Source organism: Podarcis tiliguerta, assembly GCF_965153285.1.
Source record: "Podarcis tiliguerta genome assembly, chromosome: 6".
Taxonomy (NCBI): Eukaryota; Metazoa; Chordata; class Lepidosauria; order Squamata; family Lacertidae; genus Podarcis; species Podarcis tiliguerta.
The window spans coordinates 25,739,327-25,767,044 of record NC_139539.1 but is presented as its reverse complement, the minus strand read 5'-3'; the positions used below and the strand labels follow the sequence as shown (position 1 = coordinate 25,767,044).

The 27,718-nt window shown below is 40.9% G+C and overlaps 1 protein-coding gene across 1 annotated transcript in view; it reads right to left on the bottom strand.

Annotated features, from left to right (window-relative positions):
• The window catches only part of PTPRT (protein tyrosine phosphatase receptor type T), a 594,790-nt gene that overhangs the window by 409,712 nt on the left and 157,360 nt on the right, over window positions 1–27,718 (bottom strand). The window contains exon 2 of the mRNA XM_083446701.1: window positions 23,236–23,361. Within this exon, the coding sequence (XP_083302827.1) occupies window positions 23,236–23,361 (126 nt within the window). The remainder of the gene's footprint in view (window positions 1–23,235; window positions 23,362–27,718) is intronic.

The window sequence follows — 27,718 nt, the reverse complement described above, 5'->3', positions numbered from 1 at the left end:
ACAGGGATGAAAATTCTATGTCTGTATGACTTGTAGTAGTAGTAGTAGTAGTAATAGTAGTAGTAGTAGTAGTAGTAATAATAATAATAATAATAATAATAATAATAATAATGCTGCATAGCTGTAGCTGCTGTTCCCTCTATCTATTTAAAAAGCAACTGGGTGTTCATTAATATGTATGTATGTCACCCAGACATTCATGTCAGATGAAGGTTCATAGAGTTCTCAAACAAATGTAGCTTCATCTTCGGGTTAAATGAGTTCTGTAACTATGTGAACTGCTACAAGAGACTATCACACTGCAGCAAAGTCGTCCTTCTTTGGGATCCTTTGGCAAATAACTTCTCTTGCTGGGCAAACAGTTTAGGCAGGTGTTGGATTTTTGCTACGTTTCCTTGCCTGGTCCCTTATTATACATGTTTTGTTTCATATGGCATTGATGAATGCTGAGGATGCTACATGTACATCCATCTTTGATTGGTATTGCTTTGTCTCTGCAAACAGCACACCCACACCTACTGATTAGGCCCAAGAGTGCTTTTTGTTGTTGCTTAACATGCTTATGTATCGGCCTTTTGAAGAGCTAAAGCAGGATCCAGTTGTAATTGTGTCAGCTTATCACCCTGAAGTCCTATTATAGGACAATAGCTTCTTCTTTTTTAAAAAAAATAGTAATACAATAATCACAGGATTCTTTGTGTTCAAAAGATGAGATAAAGCAGTCTACGATCAAGCGTCCTTGACTGGGAAGGTTAAATCGAACCTGCCCATAAATCACACCCCCCCCCCCCCCATGAAATGAATTGTAAAGGAATCTACCACTTCACTATACTAAGGGTTCCTCTCTTCAAAGAGTGGTACCAACATCAGGATTTTGTCAGCTCGATTCCTCATAGGATAAAGTACTTGTTCCATTTCCACTTTTGAGTTTAAAGAGAGACTTTGCTGGATTATGTGAAGTGCCTAATCCATGTACATCCTATTCCAGAGGATCAGGACACGGGTGGCGCTGTGGTCTAAACCACTGAGCCTCTTGGGCTTGCCGATCAGAAGGTTGGTGGTTCGAATCCCTGCGGTGGGATGAGCTCCCATTGCTCTGTCCCAGCTCCTATCTACCTAGCAGTTCAAAAGCACACCAGTGCAAGTAGAGAAATAGGTAGCCGCCGGTTTAGTCATGCTGGCCACATGACCTGGAAAGCTGTCTGTGGACAAATGCTGGCTCTCCTCAGCCTGAAAGTGAGATGAGTGCCACACCTCATAGTCACATTTGACTGGACTTAACCGTCTAGGGATCCTTACCTTTTACCTTTACCTTGATTCCGGGGGACTAATAGGCAATTGTGAATGGTTCCATTTTGTATGGGGCTGAAGTGTGCTATGATGTGGATTCAGGGCCTTCTTCAGCTTGTTCTTTCACTCTTTTAAGAACATAAGAAAAATCCTGCTGGTTCGAGCAAATGGTCCATCTAGCCAAGCATCCTGTTCCCACAAACACCAACCAGATGTGCATGGGGAAACTTGCAATTGGGACCTAAGTATAACAGCACTCTCCCTACTGGGCATTCTCAACCTCCATCAGTGAAGAGAGAACTTAGCCATTGCAGCTAGTGGCTGATGACAGCTTTCCCCTCTGTGACTTTGTCTAATCCTTTCCAAAGCTATCCAAGCTGGTGGCCATTATTATTTCTTGTGGGAGTGGATTCCAAAGTTTGATTATGTGTTTTAAGAAGAAGTACTTTCTTTTGTCTGTCCCGAATCTTCCAACATTCATCTTCATAGGATTGTCCCTGAGTTCTATAAGAGAAGAGAGGCTTTGCTAGGCCTTGGTATATTCTAACTGCTGTTGTGTTCTTCATGGTGTTTTTGAGCACCTGAGAGTTTAAAGAGCAACTGAGGTTGCTTGTAGTTTGCAGAATTTGGTTCTGATGAGTAGCCCCTGACAGGATTCAACCACTTCTAGATGAACCATATTCTTAAGATAGCTGAGACAGATCTGCATTGTTCCAAGTGCTTTGTGACAAGTAACTCCAGACAAAGTGGCCCCTTCTTGGTGGCATCATCTAGCTGTGCATAAGTTAACTCTTTCTACTACTGCCTGTACTATAAATAATTATATTTTCATCTACCACTTGCAAAGTATTTTGCTATGGCTGGCCATAGATTCTGATGCATATATTCATGACTGAATTGGATAAGAACAGATTTTCCCTTCTTCATATCCTTAGTGTTTCATAGATGTGCTCTGTGCTGCATCACACCCCTCCCTAATTCTGGTTTAACTAGGGGGATTTATAGAATTAATTCCATAAATGGAGCATGCAAAGTTTGCTGCAGCTTTCACCTGGGTGTTTAGTTGATGTGCCCTTTCAGAATGGCAAAACATCATACAAAAAAGAATCTTGATGCACCCATAACATACAGTTACACCATAACGATTATTTGCAGTGTTCTAACATTCAGCATGTATACAATAGTACTACAGAAATGGAGAGACAACATTAATTAACTCAAGGAATTAAAAGCTGCAGGAAACTGCGTGTACAGTGCTCTGTTCAAGATTGGAAAATTGTAAGTGGAACAATGGAGGATTCCCGAGGCATTTATTCCACTTCAGAAACAAGAACAAGCAATTTAAAACTTTCAACTCACAGAAAGAATTTAGTTGAGAATTTCAGGAGTATATCTAAATTGAATCTTTTAGTCTTTGAGCATATTTTCTTAAGGTCCTCCCTAATATTTGGTGGAGAGACATCTACATGTATGAGAAAATCTCCCCCAATCATCAATATGTTTTGCAGTAAAAGTGATGCTGGGGAAATGTTTGGGAATTAAGAGAGACATATGAGACATTTTTGCACTATTTGCAGACCCTTCACCAACGTGGCTTGCCTTCCAAAACATAACACATCCATAGATGGCTATAAATTAGTATGTAGGACTCAACATGATTTCCTCCAGATGTTTTGGACTACAATTCCTATCCTGCCTGACCGCCAGCTAAACCAAATGAGACAAATGGGAGTTGTAGTTCAAAATATCTAGCCTACAACTCCCATCAGCCCCAGACAGCAGAGTCAAAATATGACTACAGTCCAGCATTAACTTTAGCTGAACACTTGATCTTTTTGAGAGCTGTTAAATTAACTTCCATTTGCTTCCTGTTACAGAGTCATGATATAGCATATATTCAGATCTTGGACAGCTCCTTCCACTTTTCAGAAAAGATAACTGGGTTATATCTGGTGGTCTGACTCATTATAAGGCAGATCTGAATGTCTGAGAAGCAAAATGTAGACTTGCACAAGGCAAATCTCTGAAGCGTGAGAGTCAAAGCTTCCCTGATTGCCTTCTTTTTAGCTCTGGAAAGCCTCCCTCCCCAAATCCTCTCTGCTTGTAGAGGCTAGATATGCCTACTCATGGCACCAGAAAGGCACTCTACACATAAACAGAGGAATTTCTCCTTTTTTACTACTTTTCAATTGCCAATACTAAACCTTGGCATCAAAAGCAGGTTGCAACTCTTCAGCTTCCAGTGCTAAGCTCTGTCACTAAAAATATTTTGCAGAATTAGCTGGTGCCCTTTGGAGCACGTCACACTCTGAGCAGTCACCCTGCCAGTGCTAAATCCCTTAAAGTCCACCTGATCTGTTACACAGCAGCAGGACCAACAGACACACTGTATGCATTTGTACTTATTAGTTTGGAGTTACAGCTCAATCAAAAGATGTTTTGCCAGTTCAGAAGCAGTGCACTAATTAATACAACTGGAAGCAAGAAGTTTCAGAAGTCTCCCAACAGCACTCATTAACATACACCACTGAGAGATTTCATAAAGTTCAAAGCTTATCTCGTAGCCTTCATGCTCTGCATGTGCTCAGAACAGCAGCTGGCCAAGTGATCTCCCCCCCCCCCCCTTTATTTTTTTTGCTAAGAACAAAATTAAATTAGATCAGATCATCATCTTTTTTCCCTTGTAGAATTAAAAGTATGCTATGAAAACAAGTCAATTGGCTTCTGGAATACACATCCTATCAGATACTTAACAGTAATAGATAAAAGGGAATACCTCCAGCATTAGCCCCATCATAATACAAGAAGTCTGTGACATTTTCATGGCAGAATTAATTAAAATTCAGAAGGAGGCTGTTGGAGGTAAAACAAAAATTCTAAACACTATGTCAAGAGCTCCACAGCTACAGAATAAGAGTGGAGTCTAAGAGGAAAAGGCTAACCAAGTAAACGAGCATTGAGGGTCTCCTCATACCACCACCAAATTGAGGAAAGTGAGGGGGATTAGGGGAACTGTCAAGTATTACTTTGGGTTCAGGAGAAAAAGCCAGGAGTTTTCCTCTGGTTTATACAACAATCTGAGATGGAGATGAACTTTGGAACTTACAAAGCTTATCTCAGGTTTGAAGTGAGCTTTACTAAGCCCCCAAAGTTCTATCGGGCAGCTTGGTAGAACTTTACTGGAACATTTAATTATTAATTGTCCCATATTTCATCATTAGAACCCCCAGAAGGTTTTTCTCATATCATGACAAACTTCACTAACTGAAAGTGGTCTGTATTCAGATGCATAAGTAGCCATGCTTTACAGGTGTAGGTGTGTGTGTGTGTGTGTGTGTGTGTGTGTGTTTAATCAAGGATATATCTTTCCTTAACTACCCTGTGGTTTCCTGAAAAGCATTTAGAACACTCTACTGTTGGAGATCTGATATGGAACTAGACTGATGGGCAAAGCACAGCATGTGGAGTAGAAGACCAGGAAGAACTGCTGATATTGAGAATACTGTTCTGTCTCTGTAGTACAGAAAAAGGTAACTGGGCACATCCAGAAAGCCTATGCATGACGCTTCTTAAAAGTCTTGGAAACAAATCTTGTTTTAAATTCCACCTTTCATATCATTACTATCATATGTTACATCTGTTCACATACTTCAGAGAGAATTGTATAACGAAACATATGCAAGAGCAAAAGACTATTCGAATTCACTGAACAATGCTTTTTATTTGAAAACCCTCAAAATATACAAAATTGCTTTACTCTGCTTCATTTCCCGACATTCATAAACATAATTGCATTTATTTTTCTAGTCAAGACTGCAAAACAAGTGATAATTTACAATATTACAGCTTACATCTCCTAGGATTACAGACACTCTATCTGCTACCCATACTGATAAGAGTGCCGGGGGAAGAGACAATTCAAAAGATTTCTACAGATTTCACCCTCCCCTGAGGATGTTCTCTTCACCATTATCATCAGCTGCCTCTTCTGCAAAAAAAATAACAAAACCTCCTGAAAATAGCACACTTGTTTAAGTGAATTCATTTTCTATTCATCAAGTGGAATCTACACAAAGTAAAGTTGACTTATTAAATAAACTATCTAGAATGAGATATAGTTCGGCTTGGTATGGATCAAGCCTACTTCATTTGATCTTCAGAGTGTGCTCAGAAGTCATGATGGGAGTGTGCTTTTCTATGCAATCATTTGTTTTCAGAACAGTACTCTGTGTGTGTGTGTGTTTTTAGCTTTCTAAACATTACATCCAGAGTCCTGCATTGCCTCCTCAGTTCCTAACAGTAGGGCTCCTATTCAGGGTTCCAGCCAGCCTACAATTGAAAGTCCACGGTGAGCATAGTTGGCTGCCAGAAGGAGCAATCGCCAGAGGTTCTCTGCAAATAGGAGTCTACCCAAGAAGAGTTGTGTAAGATTATGCATTGTGACGAGAAAGTGGATAGTTGTTGTTCCCCCCCCCCCCATTCTCTCACAAGACTAGAACTAAGTCAGGGAAATAAAGTGAAGCTGACTGTTGAAAGATTCAGGACAGATGAAAAGGAGTACAGTGGTGCCTCGCAAGACCAAAAGAATCCGTTCCGTGAGTCTCTTCGTCTAGCGGTTTTTTCGTCTTGCGAAGCAAGCCCATTAGCGGATTAGCGGATTAGCGCTATTAGCGGTTTAGCGGCTATTAGCGGCTATTAAAGTCTTAAGGGATTAGCGGATTAGCTGCTAAAAGGCTATTAGCAGCTTAGTGCCTTAGAAAAAGGGGGTGGGGAGTGAAAAAAAACCCCAGGAATCGCAAGACATTTTCGTCTTGCGAAGCAAGCCCACAGCAAATTCGTCCTGCAAAGCACCTCCAAAACGGAAAACCCTTTCGTCTAGCAGGTTTTCCGTCTTGCGAGGCATTCGTCTTGCGGGGCACCACTGTACTTCTTACATAGTGCATAAACATGGGATTTGCTCCCATGACATGTATGTAATTATGGCCCCCAATGTGGATGGCTTTAAAAAGAGGATTAGACAAATTTGTGGAGTATAAGGCTATTGATCTTTGCCAGCCATGATGTCTCTGTTGTACCTCCACTGTTGGAGGTATATGTGTTGAGTACCAGGGTGGCACTGTGGTCTAAACCAGTGAGCCTCTAGGGCTTGCTAATCAGAAGGTTGGTGGTTTTAATCCCTGCAAAGGGGTGAGCTCCTGTTGCTCTGTCCCAGCTCCTGCCAACCTAGCAGTTCGAAAGCACACCAGTGCAAGTAGATAAATAGGTACCGCTGCGGCAGGAAGGTAAACGACGTTTCCATGTGCTCTGGTTTCCGTCCCGGTGTTCTGTTGCACCAGAAGCAGTACAGTCATGCTGGCCACATGACCCAGAAAGCTGTCTGTGGACAAATGCCTCCTCCCTCGGCCTGCAAAGCGAGATGAGTGCTGCATGAAAGGCTGCATGAGTCACTGCAGGCCCCTGACTCATGCTGACCCAGCTTTTTAAGCATTAAAGAAACAGCGGCCAATTTTTAGCCGTGACAAGAAGAGCACTGTTGCATTCAGGTCCTGCTTATGTGTTAGTCACAGGCTTAATCCAACAGGGTTCTGCTTATGAGGGGGGAGAAGATCCAGCGGTAAACTATGACAGAATCAGGAAAAAAGAGGAGCTGGCAGTGAGGATATTGGTCTTTTAAGTTTCCTCCCTGGTTCAGCCAAGAGCCCTCATTGAGCTCCTTAGTGTCAGCTCCAGCATTGCCTTGCTCAGCTTCTGCTCCAGATCTCACAGTAGGCATGGATCATGGGCAACATGCACAATTGGAGCAAGGCAAGAAAGCAAGTTCCCACATGCCAACTTTCCCCTGTTTACAGTTATTCTATAAAGTCACTTCCATACGAGTTATTGCACCTACATACCCACTTTATAAAAAATGACATACTGTAGCACATCAATCCTGTTCCACTTCATTTTTATTTCCGTTTGGTTTGGGGTTTTTGCTGGGTTTGGTCTGTTTCCATGAGAGGTGGAAGAAACATTGTCTGACTGGAATTTATATTGTCATCAGACACCTGAGAAATTGTTAGAATTCCTGCTCTGTGGTTGCAGTCATGGGATTGTTGTCTATCAAATGGCGGTGTATGTTTTGACTCCACAGAGTGGGAAGTGACGGAGACAGGATGTTTGTGTTACTGTGTTCCGTGAAGTGGGACTATTGTCCTTTGTTCTTTTCTCTTTGCTGTCTGATGCTAGGGAGAGAGGGAGCCATGTTGCAGTGCTCCATGTGTGTTTATCTGTAAATAAAGTAGACTAGCCAAAATGCTGAGTTGCTGAGGTATGCCACGCGAACTGCACAGACTCTGCAGATCCCTAAGTGTGCCAGTGTCTGTTGGCATTGGTTGCTGTGATATTCAGGCTGAGGAAAGCTTTTGAAGCTCCTGAACGATCGACCAGGAGGGATAGAACATGCCAGTCAGGCATGTGTCTCTGCCAAGGTCCTACTCGAGTGTAGGACGAGTTCCTGACAGAAATAACCTGAGTGAAGTGCTGAGTAAACCTGTGTGTGTTTGTTTCTTTGTTTTAAAGTCAAGCATGTTTTCCCCTCTTGCGAACAATGGAATTGCCTACTGTTGCCTCCTCAAATTGCAAACCGCTTTGAGGTTCTTCCTGCAATCCAGCGGTATATAAATTTTATGAAATAAATAAATAAGGCTTTCCCACTTGAGATCCAGGGATCCCTAGATTAGCAGAGTTTCCTCACTCATAAGGTCAGCAACAGATTACAAACTTCCTGCGAGATAGCTTGCCTACCACTATTGGTTCTCCTCTGAAACAAGGGGATTTTTTTTTTTAAAGCTCTACCTTATGTTAAATGATGATGATGATGATAATAATAACAATAATTTTATTATTTATACCCCGCCCATCTGGCTTCACTAAGCCAGTCACCAACAATGACTTCTGCAGTTCCAGAGTGTCTTGCCTAATAAACGCCTGCTTTTAATGGCAAATAAACCTCTGCTAGATTGATAGGAAGGGGACGTGGGTGGCGCTGTGGGTAAAATCTCAGTGCCTAGGACTTGCTGATCGTATGGTTGGTGGTTCGAATCCCCGCGACGGGGTGAGCTCCTGTCTCTCGGTCCCAGCTCCTGTCCACCTAGCAGTTCGAAAGCACCCTTAAGTGCAAGTAGATAAATAGGTACCGCTTTATATCGGGAAGGTAAACGGCGTTTCCGTGTGCTGCGCTGGCTCGCCAGAGCAGCTTCGTCACACTGGCCACGTGACCCGGAAGTGTCTGCGGACAGCGCTGGCTCCCGGCCTCTTAAGTGAGATGAGCGCACAACCCTAGAGTCGGACACGACTGGCCCGTACGGGCAGGGGTACCTTTACCTTTACCTTTAGATTGATAGGAAGGTGCTATTTCCGAAGATGACCAATATGGGATGCTTCAAAAGAAGATACTGGGCAATCCAGGACTTGCTAAAAAACACACACACCCAGATATATTCTCTTCCTATCTCTCCTTCCCTGCCAGGTCACATCCCTGAGTCCTTGATGCTGCTACCAGCCTGATAATGGTGATAATGGGAAGGTGCCAACAATCACAGCCAGGAGCGCTCACTTCTTGATTGCTTTCACTGAGCAGGAGGGGGGGAGCAGACTGAAAATAGCTCAAGTGTACCATTTAACACAGCCAGGGTGTAGTGATTTTATGGACCCCCGAGGAGAACAATTCATTCTGGGCCATTAAAAGCCTCCCTGGGAGTCTCACTTTCGCAACACACTTCTTTCTCCCCTCCGCATTTTTAGGGAGATGGTATCTGTGGGCAACTGATGAAGTGTCTCTGCAACTCTGTGGGAGATGTATGATTTCTGTACAAAAGTGCTTCTGGAATATATGCTGGACATGAACTGACCTTGCCAATTTTTTTCCCCACCTGGTGGGGAAGGGAGGAATATACAGTATGAGGATGCTTCCCCAGAAAGAAAACATGAACTGAATAGTGAAAGGGTCCTCTTATTAAGAAAAGAGTGATTTTAAACAATGATTGATAACCAGGTATTTTGCAGATATATACTCAAGAGCACTTAGCAGATATTTAAACTCCCTTTTAAAACACCAAATCCATCATTTCCCCCAACCTTTAAACTGTGCATGTGTACAACGAGCAGTCCCAAAATAACATGTTAATTCAGGATTCAAACTAGGTGTTTTCTGGTCAGTTCCAATTGTGTACCAATTGTGATAAGCCTACTAAGGGCTGCAAGGTGGAAGGGAAAGAAGCTGCATTATTCTCCCAGGCATGAGGAAATCTCCCCAGCAGACCACTGGTTCCTCTTATATTGGTTATACTTTGTGTTCAGCCCTGGGTCTTGGTCTGAGAAATAGTCAAATTCTGGTCTTGTATGTGTGGCTGCCTGACTGCTATCTAGATATCCCTAACTCTCTGTGATCCTGTTGCCCTCCCAGCATGCCAACCTTTTTGTATCTGCCTACCTGTCTTCTGTTCAGCTCTTCATTTACACATTTGTTTCTGGATTCTTTGCTTGAACTTCTTGAGTTCCAACAGACTGTGCCTTCAGGTCAGGGGTGAGGAACCTGTGGCCCTCCAGAAGATGTTGGACAACACTTTCCATCATTCCTCACCATTGGCAATGCTGGTTGGAGCTGATAAGGAGTTGCAGCCCAACAACATTTGAAGAACACAAAGCTTCCCTGTCCCTGGTCTAGTCATTAAATATATTTAGTGAATGCATGTGGAACAGGGGATGAACTGATCTGCTTCTAACTTCCATATGTTCATTTGAAGGTCTGGACACATCTCACCTGCCTGTAGGGTATCTATCTAGAAATGTTAATGAATGTGGGATAGTTGGAAGCAAATATATTGAAAGAAATGCTACACACACTCTGGATCGGACCAAAGACCCATCTAGTCAAGCATTCTGTTCTCACATGCCAACTACATGCCTTCTTATCCACAGTTTCCAAAATTTATGGGTTGATTCAAGCATAATACAGTGGTACCTCAGGTTACATACGCTTCAGGTTACATACGCTTCAGGTTACAAACTCTGCTAACCCAGAAATAGTGCTTCAGGTTAAGAACTTTGCTTCAGGATGAGAACAGAAATCGTGCTCCGGCGGTGCGGCAGCAGCAGGAGGCCCCATTAGCTAAAGTGGTGCTTCAGGTTAAGAACAGATTCAGGTTAAGTTCGGACCTCCGGAATGAATTAAGTACTTAACCTGAGGTACCACTGTAATTAGAAGAATATTCCAAGGATGGCAACCGTTGAACCCAAACTCCAGCATTGCCAGTGACCAGGCATCATAGGAGTTGTGGTCAAACATCGTCTGAAGTGAGACAGGTTCTCAATCCTTATCCTACACTGCTGTAGACCTGGGTTCTGCCTGTGATTCTATGATGCAGTGTTCCATCCTGACTCCAGTCCAAAACTGCGATAACCTTGATCTCATCATCTACCTGCCAATGGGCCAAGACTCAATTACCCACAGAGAGAGGAATACATGGTTCTGCAGCTTGTACTTGCCAAAAGTGGCTGGTGTGCAGAAAAAAAAGAGAGAGAGCTGGCCTGATTCACAAGCTCCACAGGTAGCCAATTGGGGTGACAATTTCTTCTTCTTCTTCTTGAATTTTTATTTTCCACTATATTAACTGTAACAGCTATTTACAACTATATCGAAAGGGGGGGGGGAATGGTAAACACAGCACCAGCTGACATTAAAAGAATATTATATCAATTCTAATTTAAACACATACGTTAATATAAGTCGTCCATATGTCAAATTGGTATCTAAACAAGATTGATTATTATAAGTGGTATGGAACATGGAAAAGTCTAGTGTTTGTCCTTTCCACTAGGCAATACGAGTCTCATAAATGCTTGCAAAGTCCACTTTTGTTGTACATCCATTAGTCTCCACAGCACAGAAATATAATTTAAGGGTGTGTGAACATCTGCAAATAGTAAGAATTACTTCAAAACTAAGTCAATGCAGATAATAATATCTAACCAGAAAGAATACACCATAGGACCAATGTTCGAAACTTCCATTGTTCTAGGCGCATTTTGGAACAGGGGATTTCATTAGCACAAGCAGTTTCTGAGCTGTGGGCCCAGTACTGCGCCTAAGATTTCAGATTAAAACTGCAGCGTGGAAGGAAAGGAGGACCCTTTTCTGCCTCCCCACTTCTAGCTGCTCTTTGAACACTGAAGAAGAAACCCTCTTTAAAATATTGGGGGGAGGGCAGGGGAAGGACTAGACCATGTGAAAAAATGAACATAATATTTTAGCTGGAGTTCATTCACTTTCAGCTTTGTATTCTTGTTATTTTTAAAAAAAGTTCCTAGACATTCTGTTGTTGCTCCCATAACCTAGGTTTGCGGTGCCATTTAGCTCCTAGCTTTCATATCTCAGTTTCTAACACGGCACAGGACCAAAATCATAATGCCCAAATCATATGCCTCAAAGGAGCGTTGCCAGTGTTAAATCACCAGCTTCTATGTAAAATAGTCAATTCCTTCCCATAAAGGTGCTGTAGAGTCTAAGCTACCTGAAACATCATTTTTTGTTGAATCAAGCTCAATTTTAAATCTAATGAAACACTACATATAGCTGCTAAAAAATTTTCCCCACTAATTTGGCTCAACAGGACACTCTTAACTCTCTTTTCCAGTGGTTTCCAGTTTGTGGTCCGTGGACTCCAGGGGGTCCACATGACCCACCCAGGGGGTCCATGGTACCATTCACACAGCAAAAAACTATCACAGAGATATCAAAACTTTCAAAAGGGGGGGGGGGGGGGCTTGGCTTCTGAAACACAGGGGCAGTACTTAACTAATTGCCCGCCACTGCTCTATTTCATTCCTCTCTAAGATCCTGAACATCTAATTTACAACATTCCAATAAAAAATTATAAACAACTATTACAAATTTAGCTTTCTGTGATGAGATTTATACTTTAGACAAGTTAATAGGATCAGATGGAGAATCTTTTGCAATCTCAAACTTGGGATGACAGCTTTAATAGTTCTCTTGGGGGGGAGGGGGGTTGTAGTTCCACACTGTTTTGTCACAGAGGTGCTTTATCACAAAATGAGTGTAAGCTTCCACTTATTTTCCTTTTCCTATTTGAAAAATCCTACTTCTGCTTCTGATCCTCTATCACTATTCAAAAGGCATTTGTGAAGGAAAACATGGTAGCAGCAGAAGTTAAGCAAAAACGGGGTGGGTGGGAAAGAAATTCCGCCATCAAAACATTTTTTAAAACAGTTTAAAAAATCAAAAAGGAAGCCACCAACACCACAGCCATTGTAAGCACATCCCACACCCCCACACCCCAAAAAAATCTCTGTTCAAAACATTTCATCCCAACTCCTCTGAAACCACATTTCTATTGTGTGTTCATCCCAAATGGCTCCTTCCAAGTCAGGCAAATCCCCAAACAGGGTGAAAGTAGCCCAAGCCTTGTTACTAAGCAATAAATACATGAGCCTTAAATTTCAGGGGAATTCCAGACCTACATTTACAATACTTGCTGCAATTGATGTTGTTCTCTCAATGCTAACTTGTACAGTAATCTGTTTATTTGTACATCCTAAGTAATTTCTGGAAACACAAAGAAAATGCCGTCACCACCATTCATGCTCCTTAGGCTTAGATGAGAACAGATAATAATAATTCATGATGTGTACACAGTCAGATTCTAAAGCTGTTCCTTTAACAGGTCTGCATAGTTCCTTGTAAGCAAAAATTAATGCATCCAGGTATGAGTCAAAAATATAGTAATAATTTTATTGCATTGCTTCTGGAATAATAATAATAAAAATGCTATTTCTAACAGCTGTTGACAACCAATGCAGCCTGATCAAAAAGACAAAGATAAATGTAATGTCTCAGAGATGCACAAGCTGTTTGATTTGAAACACACCGTTTTTCAGGGCTGTATACTGTACTAAAAATTTATCGAGTATGGAAAGAACTCCATCCCATTCTGGTTTAATGTGGACACTGTTACAAGGTGACAGACTGTGCCAGATATGCAAATCAATGAAACAGACCACTGGAGGTAAAAATCCCATAATAGGCTGCCCTTGCTTCTTCAGAAAGTGGTGAATTATGAGCCTCGTGAGGTCAATTCAAGGGTGCCTGCTATCATGGTGCTCAAATCAAGATCCTCAAAGCAGTGGTGTAGGAGGGGGGTGCGGTGGGTGTGGGCTGCCCTGGGTGTCATCACTGAGGGGGGTGACCACGGGGTCTGGCCTGCAGCACGCCCAAGCCACACATCTCTCCTAGGGAGTGACACAGTGGCTCAGGCACCTGTAGGCTCTGCACTGCCCAAAATGGCTTTGTGGGGCTTGCGGACTCCATGGAGATTCCATGCAGCATGCTCTGCCCTGATTTCCCCCGCCCCCAGGTGCAGGGCATATGGGCCACCCCGGGCGCCCGAGCAATTAGCTACGCCACTGCCTCAAAGCCAGGCACCAGTTTCCCTGCTTTGCTTACCACTAGGACTGTTGATCAAAGAAGGTAACTACTAAGAGAGACAAGAGAGTTGGTTGATTACAACACTCCTGAACTTGTGAATGAGAGCCAGTTCCACAACACAGGCTGCTGTATGGGTCTACGGCCTGCTCCTGCACTCCCTTAGTCTGGCCCACATGTCACAGAATGAAGTCACGTATGGCCCCACTTCACTTCTGGGCCATTTCCCTGCTTAGTGCGGAATGTCTCCTAGTTTGTTCCTCAGCTTGTCCTGTCACACTGTATCCTGCCAGATTGAGGTGGATAGTCATGTATTCTGCCATGCATTCATCTGCATTTGGATTTGGTTTCAGTGTGCACTACTTACCGGCAGATCAATATAGTTGAATGTTAACAATACCTTACTGTTCTAAGCAGAAAAACTTAAACAAATGGCATATGGAGTCTAACTGACCCTGTTAATATGCATATAGCATAATTATAACAGTTGCACAATTATAACAGTGCAATAAGCATTAGTTGTGAATTGCCAGACACCTTGCAACCCTAACACATGCTGGAAGCTGCAGTCTATGCATAATATCAACATTTTGCAACTGTGAGAGTAAGACAGACAAAACAATCACATAAAACATGGCTGTAATTTGATATGATTTCACAGAAATGACATATTTACCTTTTATTAATGTTAACCATATCAGGCCCTACAAGTTCCAAGGCTGGATGTTGATGGCTGGGGCAAGGTGGCTTTGTATTTAAACTCAACCCCAGGATATGGTCAACTCTAGATCTAGGTCTGCTAGGTAGAGAGGTCTTTTGTCTGTTCACATTATTATTGCCACTGTTTTATTTACTGAATTTCTATACTGTCCTTATCTGAACATAGCATAAAAAGACATGATGAAAATACAAAATAAAACAAAAACAAACACAGACCAATAACCCCACTCCCACAAAGACATTTAAAAGCCCATAGACTGTTTAATCAGCCAAAGACCTGATTATAGATGAACATTTTCTTCTGGTACCAAAATATATGTAATGAGGGCGTCAGGCAAGCCTCCCTAGGGAGAGCATTCCACAAATGGGGAGTCACAACAGAAAAGGCCCATTCTCATGTTGCCACCCTCTGGACCTCTCATGGAGGGGGAAACACAAAGAAGGACTCCAGATGATCATCACAGGATCCATGTCAATTCAGATGGGAGAAGTGATCCTTGGTTAATCATAAATGGTCCAGCTTCTAAACAATCTAGGTGCTTAAGCAGGTAACTGACACATATTTGGAAAAATGAAAACAGAAGCACACAATTCAATCATGCATTTAAAAGTGTATGTGGAAAGAACTTGCTTTATTTTTGCCCTGAATCTTCCAAAATGCAGCTTCATTTGGATGCATTTGAGTTCTAGTGCTATGAGAGAAACTTTTCTCTATCTATCTACTTCCTCCACACAGTGCATAATTCTACAAACTTCTAACCTGTCACCTCTTAGCTTTTCTCTAAATTAAAGCATTTCCTCATAGGGGGGCTGCTCCAATCCCTTGATTATTCCACTTGCCCTTTTTCTAAACCTTTTCCAATTCCACAACTGTACCAACAGTACAGTGATTGTACCATAGATTTGCAGAATGGCATTAAGATGTCCACAGTAAGTTTTGTAGATGGTGACTGTGCCACTTCTGCACTGTGTACTGAACTGAGCAGATTGTTAGTATTTTTTAAAAAAAAAGTCTAGTGGTAGCGGAACGGAAAAGTTAATAGCCAGCATTACTGAAGGTCATTTTGGTAAAACTGCTCATAAACAGGAAATGCAGTGTTGGTTTTGTATTCACAGGGCGTCCTTACAAAATGATATCAAAGTAATTACGCCAATCAAGTTAGCCCTGTTTAGGCCTCCACTGCAGCTAATTAGTTAATGCCTATGACACACTTTGAACATATAAAATATGAAGATTTGCTGGTGCTATAAAAAGTGATTGGCAAGTCTTCTCCGGGGTACTTGGAATGCTAAGTGCATCTTGACTTCCCTTGTAAAAAAAAATCTATTTCTGTCTGGTTGTCCACAAGAGAGGGTTTTTATTTGTTGCATTATAGAGGCTTGCTTTTGAAAACAGAGGCCCATGGGCACATTGGGATCAGGAAGAGTGAACTAAGACACATTCTGTGGGACCCGGAACCAAACCGGTTAGCATCCAAGGCCATGCATTGCTAAAGGTCAAAGTACTGAAGAAGAATAAGTAGGAAACACATTCCCATGTTTTTATGTATGCAGCACCAAATCCCCCCCCCCCGGAAGTCTAAATTTATCTTCTGTAGATTGCACATGTGTCAGTAGTATGGGCTATAAAAAGGTTGGGTTTGTTTTGTTTTTTACACCACTACGAGAAAGCAGAGGAAGCCAATTTTATACAGATACACACTACTCATTTTCATTAATGCAACCTGTCTGACTGAAGGTAAAATATAACACTTGCAGACACCAAATACACAAATAGCTTCAGGAGTCTTGAAACAACAGGATTACTTCACCAGGTAAAACAGAGACAATGGGCTGGATATTTTTGAATGGTTTAGTGGGTTATAAATGCTCTTGAATAATAAATAAATAAATCCAATAAAACAAATGCCTGGCTATCTTGTTCTTGTTATATTACGTATGTTGTATTCTCATTTTGTATTTTTACGTTGTGAATTGCCCTGTGATTTTCAGATGAAGGGTGGCATACTAATTAATTAATTAATTAATTAATACATGCAAATGTTTTGCCAACCTCTCTCCCATCCCTAAACCTGATGCATAATGTAGAAGCTCTAAAGCCGTGCCAAAAATAAGCAAACAAGATTCTTCTAGACCACCCCCTTTTACAAGAGTGCCAACTAACCCACCTACATGTAATCAGCCCTTGGCTGCAACATAGCATCAATGGTCACATCAGCATCATATGTTTACTGCACCATTTTACTACTTCAGTGGTCATACATGCCCACAAAGAATCCTGGGAATTGTAGTTTACTAAGGGTGCTGAGAGTTGTTAGAGATCAGTTACCCACACCTCTTCCTTTTACGTGCTAAGAGTCCCATGACCTATCTTGTTCTCTAGCTTCTAGCTCCCCAGTCCCTGGATTTCTTCACAGAGCCATTTCTGAGATTGTAAGTCCATGTTTTAAAATAAGGCTGTGAGTATCTCACAGTGAACAGAGGGGTAATGATTGAACGTTCACACAAATCAGCTGGGACAAAGTGCAAGAGAATGAACTAAAGTTCCATTAGCCTCCCAGAACTAGTTTTACAAATGTCATTAATAGAACATTCATTCAAAAGGAAGGTAAGTGGAGAGGAAATCAATATTTGCTTCTTAATCTTCTAATTAAGTTGTTGCTTGTTTCCAATCCTGAGAAACCCATTATAAAAACCATTTGTTTGTAATGATCTAAAACAAAGTGTCTCCCCCTACCCCCAATTTTGTGGCTGGAAACAGAAATAGTTTAAATTGTTCTTGATTTTTTTTGTTTTTTTGTTATTCAACAAATAAAAAGGGGGGAAATGCAGTAATTAGTGTCCATCAAGTGTCCTGGGACTAAAAAACAAAACCCTCACTGTAAGCCATTGATACAAGCTCATTATAGCTGAGAACAAGGATTTCAAAGATTTTAAGGTGCTTACAGGAACTCAGAAAACCCATAATTTAACTGGATTATACACTGTATTACACCCATGGTTCAGCTGCTTAAGAACATGTCTTTAAAGCATAGAATCATAGAACTGTAATGCTGGAAGGGATCCCAAGCGTAATCTAGTCCAACCCACTGCAATACAGGAATCTCAACTGCGGCACCCATGAAAGTTGGCCATCCAAACACTGCTTAAAAACCTCCAAGGAAGGAGAGTCTACAGCCTACCAAGGGCATCCATTCCATTGCCAAACAGCTCTTGGTTGGGTTTCCAGACCCTTTATTATCTTGGCCGCCCTCCTCCACACTTGTTCCTCCTCTGCACTTGTGGACACAGTATTCCAGGTGTGCTCTGACCAAGGAAGAATAGAGTGGTACTATTACTTCCCTTGATCTGGACATTACCTGTTGAATTTTTTTGCTGCTGCTGCATCACACTGTTGACTCATGTTAAGATTGTGGCCTACTAAGATCCCAAGATCCTTTTCACATGTGCTACTGGAAAGCCAGGTGTCCCCCCACCATCTTATATTTATGCAGCTGGGTCTTCCTGCCTAAGAGTGAAATTGTCCCTACTGAAATTCATTTCTCTTAGTTTGGGCCCAGTTCTCCACTCTGTTAAGGTCATTTTGAACGTATATTCTGTTCTCTGCAGCACTAGTTACCCCTCTGAGTATGATGTCATCTGCAAATTTGATGAGCATTCCCTCAATTCCCTCTTCCAAGTCATTTATAAAGGTATTGAACAACAATGCGCGCAGGATAGAACCCTGTGCCATCCCACTTGTCACGTTTATCCAGAATGATGAGGAACCATTAGTGAGAAGTCTTTGGGTTGGGCCAGACAACCAGCTACGAATACACCTAATAGTACCCTGACATGGCTTGTTTTGAGAAACCCATTCTGGGTCTTAATAATCACAGCATTATTTTCTTCTTGTTCACCAACTGACTGTTTAATTATCTATCCTTAGACATTTCCTAGTATTGACGTCAAGCTCACTGGTTGGTAGTTGCCTAAATATTATTTTCCCCACTTTTGGAAGATGAGCACATTTTCCCAACTCCAGTCTGCAGGGACCTCACCTGTTCTCCAAGAATTCTCCAAGATCATAGGTGGAGATTACATCCGCAAGCTCCTTTAGTACCCTTGGGTACTAAATGTTTACATTAAACATTTACTAAACTTACTGCTATTTTTTCACAGTTCCTGTGAAAAAGAAGAAACTTTCTAGTTTCTTATCAGTGTGAACTTGATTTCGTGGGAGTGAGCCTGGCAATTATTCTTCACTCCTGTCTTCCACTGCCTCCCGCAGTTTGGTTAAACTCATGCTGGTAGCTTCGAGAACACTATCCAACCATCTCGTCCTCTGTCGTCCCCTTCTCCTTGTGCCCTCAATCTTTCCCAACATCAGGGTCTTTTCCAGGGAGTCTTCTCTTCTCATGAGGTGGCCAAAGTATTGGAGCTTCAGCTTCAGGATCTGTCCTTCCAGTGAGCACTCAGGGCTGATTTCCTTAAGAATGGATAGGTTTGATCTTCTTGCAGTCCATGGGACTCCTATTTAGAACAGGGCTATATAATATTGGATGGCATGCAGATAGATTCATTACTAAATTGACAACTAGTCGAAGGGTTATGCTAATGAGAATGAAGATTCCTGGCAGAATGGATTTTTATTGCATTTCATATTTTGCATATACCTGACAAGTTCATTCGTTAATCAAAGGCAGAACAAGGATAATGCCCGAGAAGAGCCAAACTGAAGGAGAAAGCAGTTCACTTGTGTGTGTTTAAATGCATAACTGGTATTCCATTGTTCTGGATCTCATGGAAAGCCAGGGTAGTGTAATAATTAGAGAGGGTTTGCCAAACTTGGTTCTCCAGATGTTTTGGGACTACAACTCTCATGATCCCTAGCTAGCAGGGCCAGCGGGATGATGGGAATTGTAGGACAAAAACAGCTGGAGACCAAAGTTTGGAAACCCTGGATTAAAGTGTCAGATTGGGACCTGGGGTGAGAAGCAGAATTTTAATCTCCACTCACCCATAATAGTTTACTGGATGAACTTGGGCCAGCCTGTGTCTGTCAGCCTCACAGGGCTGTTGTAAGGGGAGGGGGTAACCATTAACACCATAATTCTTATGGGAAAGGCTACATATCAATTTAATGATTAAAAACTAAACAAAATGATCCACTTTCTAGATCAGTTGTGATCAACTTGTTTGTTTCCGTGGCAGTAATGTGAAGTTTTCTGCTCTTTGTGTCAGCAAAAGTGAGTAAGATACACAAGCATGTGTGATGAGCAAAAGTGTGCCCAGCTGATGGGCAAAATTAGTTGTGAACTACGCAGGGCTTTTATTACACACTATTTAAAATACTTAATGGTTTAACTTGACAAATGGAATCACTAAATAACTTTAAAAGAAAAAAGAAAAAGCTTGGCCAAAGTTGTAAAGGCATAACACTTAACAATTTACCATATGAATCCAGACACACTGCCAATTTTCTACATTTTTATGTATCACCCTCTACAACCATTACTGCCTTGCAGAATAGATTTTTTTTATTATTTGAGAAATGAAAACATAAATCTATGTCTGGTTTCCTACATAAAGGTTCATTGTGTATAAGCTGCCAGGAACCAATATTTGAGTATTATTTTTTAAAAAAATTAAAAAGTTCCATAAGGGTACATATTGCCAAAGGCAAGGAGGAAGATCTGAAGAGAAAGTAACTGTATGGTAACTTAGATCCAGGACATACTCCTGATCTGTCATCTTATATCTATAAGCATGGGAGCCCCCCAGGGAGAGTAGAGGAATAGGATTGTACAAATGGAAGTCCTGACACTAATGGGACAAATTCATTGGTTAAAACCCTTGGATTTATTTTTTTTAAGTGGTTAGGAAATTTCCTCTTATTGGTAGCTATTTTGCCCTAACCATTTTTGGAGCAATTCCCCCCATTGGAATTACCATCTGCGGTTTGCTTACATAATATCAGAGGAGTCTATCTTTCAAAAATGCAAAAATCATACAGCTCTACAAGCCACTGAGGACTGACTGAATCTCTCTCTCTCTCTCTCTCTCTCTCTCTCTCTCTCTCTCTGTGACACACACACACACACAAAATCAGGCACTTGAACACTTTTTAGGAGGCTGTGTGCACTAGCACACTCAGTCTGAAAAAGACGCCAACAGTCATATTTATTATATTTATCATTTATCGTATGAACTAGCTGTCTAATGTCCACCAGTGAGTAGGTTGGCATTATGTAGCAATGCATGAAATTGTGATATCTTGATACTGGGGAAAGAAAACCACAAAGGTCTGTGAAACTAATCATATGTCATGCTTAAACTCAGGTATTAGCCAAAGAAATTAACGTAATTTATTTAGAGGAGTGTTTCTTTAAAAAAAAATACAATGGGGAATGGGGAGGATTTCAGGGAATGTAGGAATGAACTCAAGAATGCACAGTTAATATCAGCACAGCCTTAATGGTACTCTCATTAAGGGAGGTTATTATTACTTACATAGCAACATGACTGCACATGCACACTCCAGTATAGCATAAAACAAGGGAGCACTGCTAGAATATAAGCATCTAGCCATGAGATATCACCCATGAACTAACAATGAAAAGGCAGCTAGTATAAATTTCCCTTCAAGTATGCCTTGCAACCTGATCTGGCAGTCTTTCTGCAGCTAGAAGTGTTTTGGATATGGCATGCCAACAGTCATGATAGAACAATGTCAGAAAGTGTGATATTGTAGCAGCGACATCCACAGTGGCATTCTGCTGCTATCACAGGCAGTTGTGTCAGCAGAGATATTTAGAACTGGAGTGACAAGAAAGTTTCTCTTTCTCTGTTTCAACAAAGCAAACTAACATCTTGATTATTACCATTTCTAAAGCTCAGGGGAAGTCATGATTTCACACCGTTTTGCAGATCAAACCAATCTCTAAAAAGAAACTGCACTTAAACCTTTAAGAAATTAACTTTTCCTGTCCTCCAAAAGGCAATACTGGTATTAGCAAAGAAATATAATTAACAATTAATGAGTTTCGCACCAGTTAAAATGGGAAACCCCCATTTTGCTAAAGTCAACTTGAATGGAATTCTTTGTCACTTTAGTGGATGCTGAATGGTTCTCACTGTGGCGGTGAGCATCAGTTTGGTTTATTACAGCAGAAATATCTTCAGTAAAGTCAACGGCAGCCCTATCAGAAAAGGGGGTGCCAGAGAAAAGTAATATAGTAAAATAATATAGTAAAATAATAGGTGATATGCACCACATTTATTAAATTAAAGTTGGCTGTCTCTCAAAATCAAGTCAAAGGCGTGTCAAAGATAGGTTACACATTTGAGAGTTAATCCGAGTGTCATCATTTATTTCAGATACAAATCTCTCTAAGTACATGGGGGGAGTGCAAAAATTAGGAAATTGTGTCCCTGGTTTGTTGACATCCAGAACTCTAAAATGGATTGAGAATTGCCTGGGTTTCTCAGAGCCAAATCAATATACAATCAAATTAATGAAATCATCCCCACAACCCCCACATATGTAGATCAAAGACTACCTGGAAATATTTGTCATTATGTTCTCCGGCGCAGCCTGTATGATGACCCAGGGGAAAGCTATATTAGAAAACTTTCATCTCCTTCATTAATGCCAATGATCCTTATTAGATTGTTTATATGTTGTCTAACAGTGACAAGTTTGTTACTTATCATGCAGTGAATATTGCTGTGGCAACACAGAAAATGAGAGTGTCCTTTGTAGAAACTAATGTAGATAATTGTATCAACCTTTAATCTTGTTTTACTCTGTCAGATGTTACTATTAAAAACAGTAATCAGATGTAATGCAGGTTTGGTTTTGTACAAAAATGTGAACCGAGTTTTCTAAAGACCTAACTGGTTGCACAATACAATTGATTTATGTTCTTTATTTAAGCAATTGTTACCCTACCTATCTAATCAAAGCAGTTTGCATTAACCATTAAAAACAATAACGCAAACATACATTGCAAAGCTAGCAAACCACTTCAAGAGCAAATAAAACCAAGCCACAATTTTACTCAAAAAGGTGAAACTTCCATTACAAATACCTAGATAAAACTATTAAGAAATAGGAAACAGAAAGCCAGCTCTTAAAGACAAAGGTTAAGTTTAATTCTCTGATGTTGAGAAGTCATCATGAAGGGGGCTAAATGTATCACCTGGGGAAAACAAATTCCAAAGCCTGAGTGCAGCCACTGAAAATCCCTTTTTGTCTCATCATTAACTGTGCCTCAGACATTGACAAAAAAAAAAAAAGAAGCCTTTCCAGCAGATCTTCAGCAGCATACAAGTTCATATGAAAGGAGGCAGACAATTGAGATACCTTGATCCTAAGCCATATAGGACTTTAAAACCAACAGTTAGCATTGCTCCTAGAGGATTTGACTGACAGGTGATTAGCCTTTACATTTTGAATCCAAATTGCAACATGAAAGTGGGGGAAATGGGATTCAAAACCAACATACTCTGGGCAATGACAAATGTTACTAAGTACTGGTAACAACCAAAGCTAAACACACTCAGAATGGCTTCCAATGTGAAGTGTCCTAGCTTATAATGTCAAAGTGTAATGTCTATTATTCTGGAAAATGATATGACAAGCTGACTTGGTATTCCTGACCGTATCAGCCAACATCAGCCCATATCGCAGTTTTGGAAGTTCTCACCCTGAGATACATAATTTTGTTTGTTTCTTACCCAGCATGCTTTTTACTCACCAGTTGGGACAGCAGGATCCATTGTTGGTTTCTCCCAGGTATTAATCTGCTCCCAAGTAAATCCATTGGTCCCCAGAGCCACACTATAACCACAGTTACTGTAGTGTTCATCAAACGAACAACCACCTAAGGAGAAAAGAGATGAATAAATACTTTTGTCTTAATTACTTCTGTCTCGTTATGTTACTCCATTTAAATCAGTGCCTTTTATATTAAAAAAAACTTGCAGGGGGAAAATAAAATGAATTTCTGGAGCATTAAATTGTTTCCACTGCCCTGGGGGTATATAGCAAAGATTTCTGAGTCTTAAATGTATACTTGGAACATATGGCTTGCCTTTTAAAAAAACTTAATAAGCAATTGTTTCTTAGGTCACTTTTCCTAGTCACAGCTTTAAATTTTCACAATATAGATAGTAGTGTCATATGCCACACATTAATCTGAAGATTTGTGCTCATATCTCAGTTAATGGTCCCTGAGGCATTGTGCAGTAAAACCTAATGTTCATAAAAGATCACGCAGAGGGGAAGGAGACAACTTCATATTTGAATAAGCAGCACATTAAAGTTTGGTGCTCCCTTGCCACTTTGGTTTCCCTTTGAAAGTGCAAAAAAGAGTGTTGCAGTTACAAGTCTTCCTCATTTTATGTGCCTTTCTATTCCAGTTTTTGTGCACTAAGGTCCAGATTTATTTTTTAGTAGCATTAGCAAAGGGCTACTTTAATCCCACCCCCATTCCAGGTGAGTTTTGCATTAAAACAAAAAGAAATCTCTTCTGGCATTGATATTGCCACATGCTTATATATGAATATGAACTTACAAGATTTTCATAAACTGATAATAAAACTGATAATAAAGTATTAGCACAATCTAGATCTGTTAAAAAACAAAGCTCTGCCCCCCAGTTCAGTTTAATAGGGAATCTAAAACTGCTATGACTTCTCCCCTTTTCACAAAAGTGGATGAAATTTGCAGGTGCAGCAGCCCTTCTAGAACAAATTATGTTTTACAATACGTCGCCACAGAAGGAGAGATGATTATAGTGGCCAGCATATCCGGCCCATGAGCAGTTGATGTCACCAGTACCCATGCAGAGGTGCTTTTGCTCCACACTAGGTTTCATGGCATGTGTGGAAGAAATGAATGCTTGCTTGACCTGGTTATTGATAGAAGACCTGGACCTTTCAGTCCCTACCGAAAAGGGATGGTTTACATAGCACAAGCTTCTGCCTGTCATCTTTGAGAATGTTCCTCACTAGGGCAACAGTAGCCAATGTTGTGAGACTCCAGCTCCCATCAGCCCCACCGATTATGGACAGGAGTGGTTGGCCCACAAAATCTGCATGGTACCACATTGCCCACATGCAACCTGGAATCACATAGTCACTATTAAACCTGCTTAGCATTCAGGAGAAAAAGTCATAAATGAATGTATCCAGTATTCAATGTAAGCTATCCCTGTCCTAGTTCTCCTACGGAAACTGGAGTTTATTCATCTGTCATGCTAGGTATGACATATTTTGTTTCCTCCTCCAGTCATGTTGGAATTCTGTTCACTCTTTGGAATTTAGGAAATTCTTAAAGCAAATTAGCAGGGTTGAAAACACCCCTGACTTGCTCTGCAAGTGAAACGCCCAAGTAAGACTGCAGGATGCCAACCAAAAGGGATATAGGTTTGCTATTTGACTTCTATTCCTCCCTATAAGCCACATTCTCCATGTACGTACCCTCATAAATTCAGTGTAACTTGTGTAACCAAACTAAATTCAGTGTAACAGTGTAACTAAACTGGAGTGGTTCAGTGTTAGACAAGAGAGGGTCAGCACAAGGGTTTAGTGTCTTTCTGTCCAGTATTCACGATCTGCTTCATTTTAAAAACATTGCAAGGAAATAAAAACACAAATGCCTGGTGATGACTTACTCAAACAGTCACTATCTGGCCCCCATCCCATATTCTTCTTCTAACTACTGGGGGGGGGGACTAGTTCCTGCTTTCACTTCTCCTTATGAAGATTGCCCAAAGCTAAATTAATTAAGCACTCTAGATGACTTCCAAATATAGATAGGTAATTAAGCATCTTTATGCATGGCTACTTTTGTGGGCTAATTTTTAAGAGGTGTAACTAAATTTCAATGAAAGCAAAATGTCAAGATCATTTTGGGGGAATGCTTCTTGAATAACATACCTGATTTCTTTGGAAGAAAGCAAAAAGAGAATTTTGATATGATTCATGAAGGATAGGCCACATGAATGCTTTTCATTGACCCATGCACCCCACTGCATCTAATGAGGATGTTCTGTGTGGCTTCTGCTGATAGGCCACTGGGCAAAGCATTCAAACAATTGCTTCACCACATCTAGAGTAACCCTTGAAAAGCAACAGCAGGACCTGATCCTGCCTTTTTTCCCTAAGAGCTGATAGGGAGATGTGACAATAGATAAATAGATATTTAACAAAACAAATTCCTGCATGGCAGGGGGTTGGACTGCAAGACTCTCGGGATTCCTTCTAATTCTATGATTCTATGAAAATGTAAAAAGTAACAAAACAAAACAAGCAATAATAGCTCCATAAATTGAAGGAAAATTGCAAGGATAATGAAACTGAAGTAAGCAATCAAAGATTATTTTATCAACAACAGTAGAGGAAGGTGAGGCAAAATGAGATTTCTCAAGACCAGATTAAAAAATGTTGTAATTGTCAGGAGCTGAGAACAGGAACGTCAGGGTTTTTTATGCAAAGAGGGCCCAACTGTCTCATACAGAAACTTTTGTGCCTTCCACGTAAATATGCAGAAACACATAAGCATTGTCCATTCTGCTCACAAAGTTCTAATGTACTATTAAAATAATTACTTGTCAAATGGATTTCTAAGAACCCGTTTCATACCAAGTCCCACCTTGAATATTCCCCCTAAGGCTGAGTTCTCTGGCTGAGTTCCCTGGGGTGTAAATTGTTTTAACAATGTAATTAAACACTTCTACAATGGGCCAATGTTTAATTGCTTGTCAATGTCACAACGTAAACCAAGTAAACAGAAATAACATAAAGGGCATCATTATCTCATGAAGCAGACAGCTGCAAAGAATATGGAAGAACGTTCACATATTAATTGGGGCTAACAAGGAGTGACACTAGTATCTGGATTTTGGACACATTCAGAGGATTAACAGATTTTAAAAGAAATTAATAACGAAGAATGTATTTTATGCACATACATGGAAAGACTCCTATCTTTCTGTAGAAGCTTAGACTATTGCAGGGAAAATGTCACTTCAAATAATTATTCAACGTATTTATTGTGATCACCATTATTAAGCTATCCTAAAGACCGGTAGATCAGAGGAGATCATGTTCTTTACGGCATTATTTATCATCTGCTGCTAAAATTACTTATGGCAACACGAGTGCTCCTCAACAACATTATGGTTAAGATAATGCACAAGAACAAGGAAAAGAGCAAGTACACATGCATATAATTAGATGGCACCACTTTGCCGAGTTTTGAGTGAAAACATGCTATCAGGGTTTTGGTAACACACTGGATGGTGCAATAAGCCATCCATCACTCCTGTTCCACTAGCCTAAGAGGTTTCTGCTTGCAAAATGGTACATTCATGTGTTGCAGAAGGACTTAGGTATAAGCCCCACCCCACCAAAAGCAACTCAGAGGCTAACTACAATTTTGGACATTTATCATAGCTATTGGTTATCAGTGCAATTGGTTTCAAACAGGCATGGTACGAAAATGTTAGAAGTCAATATACAGTCTTAAAAACAAAGTACAAACCTACCTAGGTAAAGGTAAAGGGACCCCTGAACATTAGGTCCAGTTGTGGCCGACTCTGGGGTTGCGGCGCTCATCTCGCTTTATTGGCCAAGGGAGCTGGCGTACAGCTTCCGGGTCATGTGGCCAGCATGACTAAGCCGCTTCTGGTGAACCAGAACAGTGCACAGAAATGCTGTTTACCTTCCCGCCGGAGCGGTACCCATTTATCTACTTGCACTTTGACGTGCTTTTGAACTGCTAGGTTGGTAGGAGCAGGGACCGAGCAACGGGAGCTCACCCCGTCGCGGGGATTCGAACTGCCAACCTTCTGATCGGCAAGTCCTAGGCTCTGTGGTTTAACCCACAATGCCACCTGCGTCCCGCAGAAACCTACCTACCAACCACTTAACTAACGGGTGCATTTAGACATTTCAAATACCCCTAAGAAACATTTATAATATGAGCAGTTGGAGTGTTATTTTGGAAGGGAAGGAGGACAGAGGATATATTTCTTGCAGCAAATAAATAAAGTAGTTGAGAGTTGGTTGAAAATATAAAGAAAATGATACAGTTTACAGAAATGAATGAGAAAAGAAAAAGAGTCTTGCTGAATATTCATCTAGTCCAACATATATTCATCTAGTCTAAATATTCATCTAGTCCAACAGCCTGAATCTAACAATGGTCAGCCCATGAGCAAAGCATGAAGACCA